The sequence below is a fragment of the Gossypium hirsutum genome, chromosome D05, assembly GCF_007990345.1.
Source record: "Gossypium hirsutum isolate 1008001.06 chromosome D05, Gossypium_hirsutum_v2.1, whole genome shotgun sequence".
Classification (NCBI taxonomy): Eukaryota; Viridiplantae; Streptophyta; class Magnoliopsida; order Malvales; family Malvaceae; genus Gossypium; species Gossypium hirsutum.
In genome coordinates this window covers 11837052-11847224 of record NC_053441.1, presented here as the reverse complement: position 1 = coordinate 11847224, position 10173 = coordinate 11837052, and the positions used below count along the sequence as shown (strand labels likewise).

Below are 10173 nucleotides of genomic sequence, written 5' to 3'. Positions count from 1 at the left end.
TGAAGATGAAGAAGAACTGATATTATTATATATATCAGTATTTTTAGAGGTCCTTCCCTTTAGAAAGATTGTAGCAAAAGGTAGAAGGAAATTAATTAAAGATAAAGAAACAGAATAAAATACGAAAAAGGTGCTTATAAAATTTAAGATATAGCATTTGAACAAAAAAGAGTTGCTATATTACCTAACCTTGCCATGGTTTTTGAGACTGGTTGTGTTGTTCTTGCGAAGTGTCGATGCAGTAATTACGACCAGGACCGGCAATGTTGAGAATATCGGTATGAGAGAAAGCTCGAAGACCCAAGAAATCTCTTGTCAAGCCTTGATCACCACCCTGAGTGGTGGTGGTGGTGGTGGTACTACCGGCAGTACTTCCATGGTGATCGTTTCTAGTGCCGTTTGTCGTCGTGGGTACTGTTGGTGTAGTTGTTTTCGAGAAGGATTCGTTGATGGAACTGCCACATAGCTTCTTTGTTGCGTTAAAAATCCCACCAAATGCAATGTCATCAAAGGAATTAGTGGCGTCAAATCCAGTGGCAGAAGACAAAGAGTTAATCATGTCTTGAAGAAGGGAAGGAGTAGCACCTGAGCCAGCAATATTATTATTATCATCATCATCATCGCCTGCATTGGCAGCAGGTTTACGGTTCCCGAAAGGAGCCAAGCCGTGGATAATGCCACTGCTGCTACCCACATCTAGTTCTTCACGTGAAGGCAAGTCGAGTCCAAAACCAGCTGTTGTTGTGTTGTTGTTAGTGCCAGCAGAATCGGGAGACACGTGAGTTTGTTGGTGGGGTCTCATCAAAGAGGCAGATGCTGCTGCTGCAACAGTGGACGGTACTGATGATGACCCAGATTTACGGCTCATGGTCGCACCCATATGAGCTGCTTTCTGGAGCAATGCAGTGGCTGACATGTGAGGGGAAGGCAGTGCTGTGTGATGGTATGGAGGGAGTGTGGGGACAAGACTAGGGTTAGCGCTGGGGGTTCCATGAAGTGTTAAATCTTGATGATCTAATCTCGGGGAGAATATTGATGATGAGGGGGAGGAAAGGTCGATAGGGTGTGGTGGGCCAGGACCAGCCCCGAGCATCGGTTGGCTAGCCAGCCATGGTGGAATCTCTGGCCTTAGAGGCGTGAAACTTTGCTGCTCTTTCTTAAGTGAAAATGCTTGGAGTTTGATGTCATGGGGATTGAATTGGGGCACTTGTAAATTCATGTGAGATGCTGCTGCTGTGCCTGGTTGATGAGGGGAGAGAAGTGGGTTTATTGCTCTTGCACTCTCCACTGCTAAAGCATCACAGAAGGCTCTATGGGTGATGAAACTATCCCTCCTGGAAAAAGAAAAAAGAAAGTTTTCAAGTAAAAAATTAAGCACAGCAAAACAAAAACAAAAACAAAACCAGTCATAAAGTGCTATGACAATGGCAGATAAATACTTTCTCTTCCCTCTTTTCTGTATCCAATTCATTTTCTTTTTTCTCTTTCACTGTGAGTGCACTGCATAGGACAAACTGTCCACTCGAGCTAGTGCAAAACAAAATTTCAATGTTCATTCTCTCTATCTCTCTCTCTAGGGTGTGAAAACTAGGAACTGCTAGATGTATATATTGCAATGAATTCTTCAATGTACAAAGAATGTAAAGCTTACAGTCTAAGGACCCCCTTTTTTTTTTTATTGTTCAAAGTTATACTCAAGTGCATGCCTCAATAAATGAAGATTTGTTGGTTCATAATTGTGTTCATGGGGGGAAAAATGTTAACTATTTATGATACCGTGAGAAGAGGGTTCCACAGTCACATCTATATTCTCTGGTGCCACAAGTCTTGGAGTGAGCTTTCCAATCCGATTGAACCGCATACTTCTTCGAACACTTTTCACATTTCCACTTCTTCTCGCCATGTTTCCTCGAGAAGTGCTTCTTGATTCCAGTCAAGTCCCCCAGCGCCCTCGACGGATCATGGTGCACACAGTTTGTTTCTGGACATACATACACCTTCTTCCTCACCTCTTTGTTTGTTCTTTGCTTTAACTTCCATGGCAAATTATGCCCTCTTCTATGAAGCTGAAGGTTCTGGTCTCTTTGGAACCCTTTGTTGCAGATCTCACACACGAATCTATTTGTCGCCATGAGTGTCTTTGGCGACAAAGCGATCACTTCTGCATCTGGGTATGATTCAAAATAAAAAATAAAAAACCCACCAAGAAAATGCATTAAAAATTGAGTCCCGGACAAGGAAAGTGAAAGTAGGAAAGGAAACGAACAAAACAAGTAACAAAAAAGAATGGTGTTAAGGTAAAGAGCTTTTTGAACCCAAACCAAACCTGGGTTGCCTGGTAGGTTTCTCTTTCTCTTAACTGGCTGAGTTTGAGGTTGTTGACTAGTGGTGAAGTACTGTTGAGGATAATTAGAACCGGCTTCAGTTCTATTCCCAGATGAAACACTGGCTTCACCAGATGCAGAAGCTGAAGTCAAATTAGACATATTCTCTTCCAAAACTTGTTGTTGTTGTTGCTGTTGCTGTTGTTGTTGGTGGAACATAAAGCTTTTCATCATCTTCTCTTACATAAACCAATGAACTTGACCACCTCCAGAGTTTGCATATCATGGGCCATGGATCTTGGTTTTTTACAAACCAAAAAAGGGAAAAAAAAAAAGGAAAAAAGAAAATCCAAAGACAAAAAACCCAAAAAAAAACACCAACTAAGTGATAAAAGAGAAATAAATTGATACTTGATTAGCTAGGCTTAATATACATGGGTGAATATATAAAATAATCATCATCATATTGGATTCAACCCAAGAGACAATGTTTTTTTTTTTTAAAGAAATTCTCTCAAAAGAAACAAATAGAATAAGCAGTGTTGTAAGTATTTATAACTTTCTCTCTATATATAAGTAACCAGATATAGAGGTTTATGCAGATCCTCGATCTCTATCCACTTTTAAGCTTCATGTTATGAATAAAAACCTAAAACAACATCCAACAATAACCATACAAAATTATGAAACTGATCAACTCATAAAACTCAGACAAAGAGTGGGAGAGAGAGAGAGAGAGAGAGAGAAAGAGAGATGTGGATGAGGAGAAATGCTTGTTTAATCCTCAAAGCTGTCCGAAAACAAGAACCCAAAACCACAAGCCAAAGGGTTGTGGGGAGCCCCTCTGATGTTGCACTTTCTGTCTTTTTCCTCTTTTCTCTTCACACTCCCCCTTGTAATAATAATAATAATAAAATAATTGTCTATTTGCCTTCTAAGAAGCTAAAGAAGATGAAAAAAAAATCAAGGAGTGTTAGCTTGTATTATACCATATCAGAAAATATATATATTGACATCATGATCATGGGGTAGTAGACTTTTTTTTTACATTTACAGTGACATGATTGAAGCATTGATTAAATATATGTAAGAGGCATGGCTAAAAGCTATTTTCCTCTTGCCTTTCTTTTTTTTTCTGCTTTTGTGCGTTTCATACCCATCATCACTTGACTATATTGTTTACTATTTGTTCATATATTATGAAAGACTTAGCTGCAATCTCTGACAATTTTGCATGGCACACCAATTTCTTATATAGTAATAATAACTATTATCAACCCCTTTGGAGTTAGGGGTTATCTATATATAATAAATATGTAAGTGTGGACCAAACTCTAGATTCCTAACTTAGATTCTTAGGATGGAGACTTTAATTTTGTGAATGGAACTAATTAGGTGAAGTTTTTTCTTTAATGAAAAATAATTTTTAACTTTATTACTTACCAGTATAAAAAGTTAAACATCTATAGTAATACTGTATATAGTTGGTTTTTAAGAAAATAAAAATAGATGGAACGAGTATATCCTTGCAAAATTCAATAGAAAAAATCATCTCACTTATCCCTAGTGAAAGTTTCAAATTTTACAGTATCTATGTTTATGTACGTAGGATGGTAAAACTTAAATATTTAAATAGATTATTAATAGAATATTCGTTCTGGATGAAGTGAATAATTTTCTAAAAAATGGATGCAATGTGGGATGGATAAGTTTTTTTTTATATATATCCTATCATGCTTTATTTTACCGCAGGAAATTACAATTTTATCTTTAAACGTAAATTTATTAAGAGGGAAAAATCTAAAAAGTTTGTTATAGAAAAATATTTTAAATTCTTTTATCTTTTTCCAAATCTAAAGAATAAATTGAGACTATCAGAAATATATTTTTAAATAATTATGTTTAAATATTTGTTGGCACTTTAAAAAGATTAAAAATATTAAAAAATAACTAATAAAAACCAAATCAAAGTGAAGCGGAATGAATATATCTAACATCCATATAAGTGATAGTGATTTTTAATACGGAAATGAGACAAAGCATATCAGATATGAAGCAGTGGTGACTTTGAAGACATCTGTTCTACTTCACTATGTATCCTAACTCTAAGATATATTTTAAAACAAATATACAAAAAAATCTTCACCAAGGATAACAATTAAGATAAACCTCTAAGGCAACCTAACAAGTAAGTTTGTCTTTTCCAATAATGCACAATTTTTTTTTTTGTAGAATATAGAATATTTTACACCTTTTAACATCTTGTGTTGATAAAGGAGGTGATTGAATAATTAATTTATCAATATGGGATTTAATATATAAATATCTCTCATTTTAAGTAAAAGAAAGTTTTCGAAGATTAGATTATAACATGCTTATCATCTAAGTAAAATTAATTTGTTTGCTCCTCTCAGGAAGGAAAAAATATATATAAATTTACGTTTTAATTTCTTAGTCGGTTCTTGAAAGTTTGAAATGGGATATTTTGGTGGATCCAAGCCTGGAATTAAAAACAGTTAGAATACGCTTTCAAATTAATTTCTTTTTTCCTTTGTTTTGGGTGCAGTATATCCGAAAAAGAACAAAAAAGATAAGAACAAATCCACGTAATTAAGGCAAGAAAAGGTAGCTAACAATTGTTGACAGCTCGAGATTATGGTGTCCAAAAGACAGCATTAAACATATCGTAATAGTGCAAAAGCCAGTGTTGAAGTTGACTACCTCATCCTCGGAAACATATTTGCTGTTGTCCATAAAACTTGTTCCACTTTCCTATTTTCTTTAAAACTATTAATAGGGTTAATTCCAAGACATGCACAAACTATGATTACTATTATTTTAAATTGGTCCCTAAACTTCAAAACTACATTTTTTAAACTATCAAACGTTATATCAAGTAGGTCTTTCCATTATTGAAACCATTAAATAACACGTAAAATCTTATGTGACGTAATTTAAAACGAAAATTTGAAAGAAAAAAATGTTGTCCCATAACTTTTAAAATTAAAAACTAAAAAAAAAAGAGTAAGATTGAAAAAATTAGAGAGTGAACAATGGTTTTAGTAAAAGCTTTGAAAACCTCAAAACCAATATTTTTACAATATTTATTTTTCTTTAAAATTTTCATTTTAAATTATGTCATGTAAGATTTAACGTCTCATTTAACAGTTAAATTAAATATTTTAATAACAGAAGACCCTTATTGATATATCATTGATGGTTTGAGGATGTAATTAAAATATTTTTGAGTTTAAAAAATACTTTAAAATGAGAATCATAGTTCAGAGATGATTGATACAATTAGCTCTTACTAATACTTTAATACTTTTTTCTCTCTCAATCAGATGATTTAATTTGAAATTTAAAATATTTCTTAATTTCATGGGAAACTATTATTTTTCTAAAAAATTAATAAAAAAATAAAAAAATTGATTAAAATCATAAATAATTAGATTACTCTGTTGTTATTTATATTTTTATTATAATTAATCTCGCGTGATGATAATTAGAAAAAAAGTGTGTGCAAATAATGTGCAATATTTGAATTCTCTTTTCATGTTTCAAACTGCAACTTTTTTTCTGATAAAAGAGATAGTAATTAATTAAAACCTTATGGGAGCTAATATTTAATAGTAATAGCTTAGATCAAAGCTAGTTTGTTTAAGTGTATTATAGGTCAATTGTTTTGATTTGATTTGGCAACAAACCAAGGATGTATTGCCATTTGCCAGCCTAAAAGTGGAAGCAATTTCAACATTTTAGTTATTAAATAATAAATTTTGATATAAAATTCATTTTGTAATAATATTTTTGTTTTCTCCCTTCCCATAAATTTATAAATGCTATACATGTTATTTGCATGGCATTTTCACATTGTAAACGGTTAAAATTAGAAATTTATTTCATTTATAAATACATACCTCTATATATTTTAATTTTTTTTAATGACTCATATATTTTACTTCGGGTCAATTTAGGGTTACTTCCAAGAAATATTTTTGGGACAAAAGCACTTTTAAAATAAAACAAATAAGGTGTATTTGAGTTTTTTAATAATATTTTTGGGATCAAAAGTACTTTGCAAAAATATTTTTTTAACCAAAAGTAGAAGCAAAAAATTTTTAGTTTTTGCTCAAAAAAGTAATAAGCAATGCTTTCTTTGGTACATAAAAAACCATTAATTTGAACTCCGTGTATTGACATGATGATCCGCATTAGATGTGATATGAATTTGAATTACATTAATCGCGTTTCCATTAAGGCTTTATCATTCTCTTATAATTCACAAAAACACTATTTCTTTTCCGTCTCCATGTCCTCCTTTTGTATATTGCAGATAACGTGATTGTATTTTTTTTTTCTTTCAAAATGGTTTTTGAGTATATTTTAATTAAGAATAATATTTCCCTTGTTAGTAAAACGAGTTTATCACTTTATTCCTTGCGTTGTCCCCCGCCTATTATTGTTTTTGACTTTGAAAATGGTGTTTTAGGCGTAAACGCAAACACCAAGGAAAACGGAACTTTTTAAGCACCGTTTTGATATAAAAGTAAGTTGAAAAAAATTAAGAAAATTGAAAATCAATCCAAATATTTTATTTAAGTTTTTTAAATGATTAAATGTAGTTTCAATTTTCAATTTATAAATTCCGAATTAAATTCTATTTATTTAATTTATAGGTTATAAATCTTTATAACATAAAAAAAAGTAATTTATTTAAATTCCAAAATAAAAATCCTTCAATTATCTGACTTAATTTGGATTTGATTTTAGGAATTTTTGAAAAAATGTATAACATTGATTGAGAATTAAAAAATGATATATATGAATCACTAAAAATAAAATTAATGATTAGAAACAAAAATTATATATAATATACTAAGGTTAGACATAAATGTAAATAGAGTAAACATGAATATCCTTCGCCAAGGGGACCCTATTAGTCCTTATTTATTCCTTATATGTGGTGAAGGATTGTCGACTCTTCTTAGAAGGGCTGTTTCAAGGGGAGTTCTTAATGGCTTTCGGGTTAGTAGGCAAACCCCACGAATCACCCATTTGTTTTTTTGCAGATGATAGCCTTATCTTTGGAGATGTGTCTGTCAATGGAGCAGTGGTGATCAAAGAAATTTTAGAGGCCTATGCTAAGTGTTCTGGTCAGGAAGTCAATCTTGACTAGTCAGGGTTTTTTTTCAGTTCCAATGTTGATCAATTTAACAGAGAGGAGATTTGTAGGGTTCTGGGGGTTAATAGGAATCTAAACCTGGAGAATTACCTTGGTCTCCCATCAATGGTGGGGAGTAACAAACAAAGGGCTTTTAAGGAACTTAAAGAAAAGCTAATTAAAAGAGTCTCAAGTTGGAGCTCGAGATTACTTTCCATAGGGGGAGGGAGGTCCTTATCAGAGCTGTACTCCAGGCTATTCCACTGTATGCTATGAATTTTTTTCTGTTACCGTCAGCAGTTTGTAGGGATTTAGAAGCGGTCATGGCTCGATTCTGGTGGCAAAAGAAAGCAGGGAAAAAAGGGTTTCATTGGTGTTCGTGGAAGAAGCTGTCTGTACCAAAAGAGGAGGACGGGATGGGCTTTCGAGATTTGGCCGAATTCAATATCGCACTTCTTGCTAAGCAGGGTTGGCGGCTTATAGAAAACCCGTGTTCTTTACTTGCGCGTTTGCTCAAAGCAAAGTACTATAGGGGATTAGATTTTATGGAAGCCTCTTTAGGAGCGAATCCATCATTTGTTTGGAAAAGTATCTGGTGTGCTAAAGGCCTGTTAGGGTCTGGTTTGAAGTGGAGAATTGGGTCTGGAACATCGGTGTCAATATGGAAAGATCATTGGTTGCCAGAAAAAGCTCAACGTTCTATTTATGCTGATAGGGTGGCTGGTTTGGATTGGGTGGCTGAGTTAACTCTGAAGGAACCTAATTGTTGGAACAGAGATCTTATTTACTCAACTTTTTCTGTGGGAGAAGCTGACCAGATTATGAGTATAGCTATTCCCACTACTGATCAATCAGATAAAGTAGTTTGGTTTAGCGAAAATCCGGGTATCTATTCTGTAAAGAGTGGATATAAAATGTTACTGGATAACTCTAATGTGAGCATCAACGAGCAAAAAATGTTCAAGCAGATACGGAGTTTAGAGTGTCCTTCAAAAATTCGCATCTTAATCTGGAAATTTGTTCAAAATTATGTGCCTACTTTTCAAAACTTACATTATAGGAGATTGTCTTCTGATAACTGTTGTCCGCATTGTGGCCAGGGGTGTGAATCTTCTACTCATGCTGTTCGGGATTGATTGTTTGATGCACAAGTTTGGTCCAAGTTAGACGTCCAGTGGCCGAGGTCAATGATAAATTTTAATGAGTGGCTGAGTTGGCTGTTAGAGAATTCTGATAAGAACAGGAAAGGGGTAATTGTTGTTACTATCTGGGTGATCTGGTTCTCTCGAAATAAATTTATACATGAAAGAAAGGTGCAAAGTTTGGAGGAAATTGTTACCTTCATTAGGAGTTTTGGGTTGGAATATCGTAGTAATGCTAAGAATTTGAAGCATCCCCAACTGAGATCCATGGTAAAATGGTCGCCACCTCCGCAAGGGTGGTTAAAAATTAACGTTGATGTGGGATTGTCAATTGCCAAAAAACGAGCAGTGTCAGGTTTTATTATTAGAAATGATGAGGGATTTATAATGGGGTCGGGATTTCAAGGACACAATTTGGTTCATTCGGTGGCGATTGCTGAAGCACTTGCTGTCCTTCATGGGCTCCAATTTGCCCTAGATTTGGGTTTTTCAAATGTTATTCTTGAGAGTGATTCGAGACTGGTGGTAAATAATATTCAAAAATCAAGCGAGGATTACTCGGAGTCTAGACCATTTACCTGGGACGCGAAGAACCTGGCAAGGAAGTTCCAATGTTGTCGATTCCAGTTCATTGCGAGAGAAGGGAATAGAGCAGTGCATGTAATGGCTGTTGAGGGTATGCGAGCTGAAGGAGATTTGTTCTGGGTGGAAGATGTGCCTTTGAAAGCTTTGGAAGTGGCTGATTCTGATCGTCGGAGTGGGCGACCTCCATAGCCCATTTTCTATTTCAGTTATGGAATTGAGAAATACTGATATAGGGTGGCCATTCTCAACTGCTTTCTTGTCCAGATGTTGCATTGTTGGATTTGGAATATATTTTTTTACCGTTTATTTTTTTTGAGGTTTGTTGACACACACAGCACCTGAAAGATTTGTTAGATGGAGAATATGGTGTTTTGTTGATCTTCTTTTTTAATTATTTTCTTTTTCTTTGCTTTTTTTTCCCCGGTTTGTTGTTTGTTTTGTTTTTACTTTGGTTTGTAAGTTGTTGGTGGACTTCTCCTGTTTGTTGTTCAGGCCCAATTGCTATAAACGGATTTCTTTTCAGAAAAAAAAAATTCAATCATACCCAACTTTTAGGAATCTTAATTACAACACTTTAACCATTCAAAATAACTCTTTTCAACTCATTTTAAGCTACACATCAAATATATTTCCATTTCTCTAAAAAATAGTGAAATGATGTCGTTTAATTCCATAGATAACTTTTATTGCAAATTTGTAGATTTACAACGATTTCTCCAAGTCCAGACACGTTTTTTTTCAATTCAATATTTTTTCAAACAATAATAAGAAACCGATGGATTCACGATATTAGAAAAATCAATATTCTATAAATAGAAGGGGAAAAGTAGGCCCCGCACTAAATGATTGAGCAATCCTCCCCTCTAAAATCCACAAGGCAAATCACCACCTTACACGTGGAAGATAAGATCAATCACCTTCCTTTCTCTCAACGGTTATCATATAAAGGTCGGGTAAT

General features: G+C 34.1%; 2 protein-coding genes across 3 annotated transcripts; one reads left to right on the top strand and one right to left on the bottom strand.

Moving 5' to 3' along the window:
* LOC121202862 (protein indeterminate-domain 7) lies at nt 1–3194 on the bottom strand. 2 transcript variants are annotated; one of them, XM_041093754.1, is made up of 3 exons: nt 2327–3194; nt 1777–2167; nt 1–1334 (listed from the first exon to the last, which is right to left on the bottom strand). In XM_041093754.1, exons 1-3 carry the CDS (start codon nt 2556–2558, stop codon nt 185–187), a joined length of 1773 nt encoding a protein of 590 aa, XP_040949688.1. In that variant the 5' UTR covers nt 2559–3194; the 3' UTR covers nt 1–184. The 2 variants fall into 2 exon arrangements, with proteins under 2 accessions (XP_040949688.1, XP_040949687.1); XM_041093753.1 differs by having other exon boundaries at nt 1777–2173; nt 2327–3106.
* A 5481-nt stretch (nt 3195–8675) lies between these two features.
* On the top strand, nt 8676–9404 carry LOC107902718 (uncharacterized). Its single transcript, XM_016828850.1, has one exon. The coding sequence runs from the start codon at nt 8676–8678 to the stop codon at nt 9402–9404; it is 729 nt and encodes a 242-aa protein (XP_016684339.1).
* Nucleotides 9405–10173: the final 769 nt, after the last annotated feature.

Bases quoted from the DNA above. Each gene is read 5' to 3' on its own strand.
- LOC107902718 (XM_016828850.1), top strand. From the start codon at position 8,676: ATGATAAATTTTAATGAGTGGCTGAGTTGGCTGTTAGAGAATTCTGAT.
- LOC121202862 (XM_041093753.1), bottom strand. From the start codon at position 2,558: ATGATGAAAAGCTTTATGTTCCACCAACAACAACAGCAACAGCAACAA. The intron at 2,174-2,326 runs GTTTGGTTTGGG...ATTTTGAATCAT, and splicing joins AAACCTACCAGGCAACCCAG to ACCCAGATGCAGAAGTGATC. The intron at 1,335-1,776 runs GTATCATAAATA...TTCTTTTTCCAG, and splicing joins TGTGGAACCCTCTTCTCACG to GAGGGATAGTTTCATCACCC.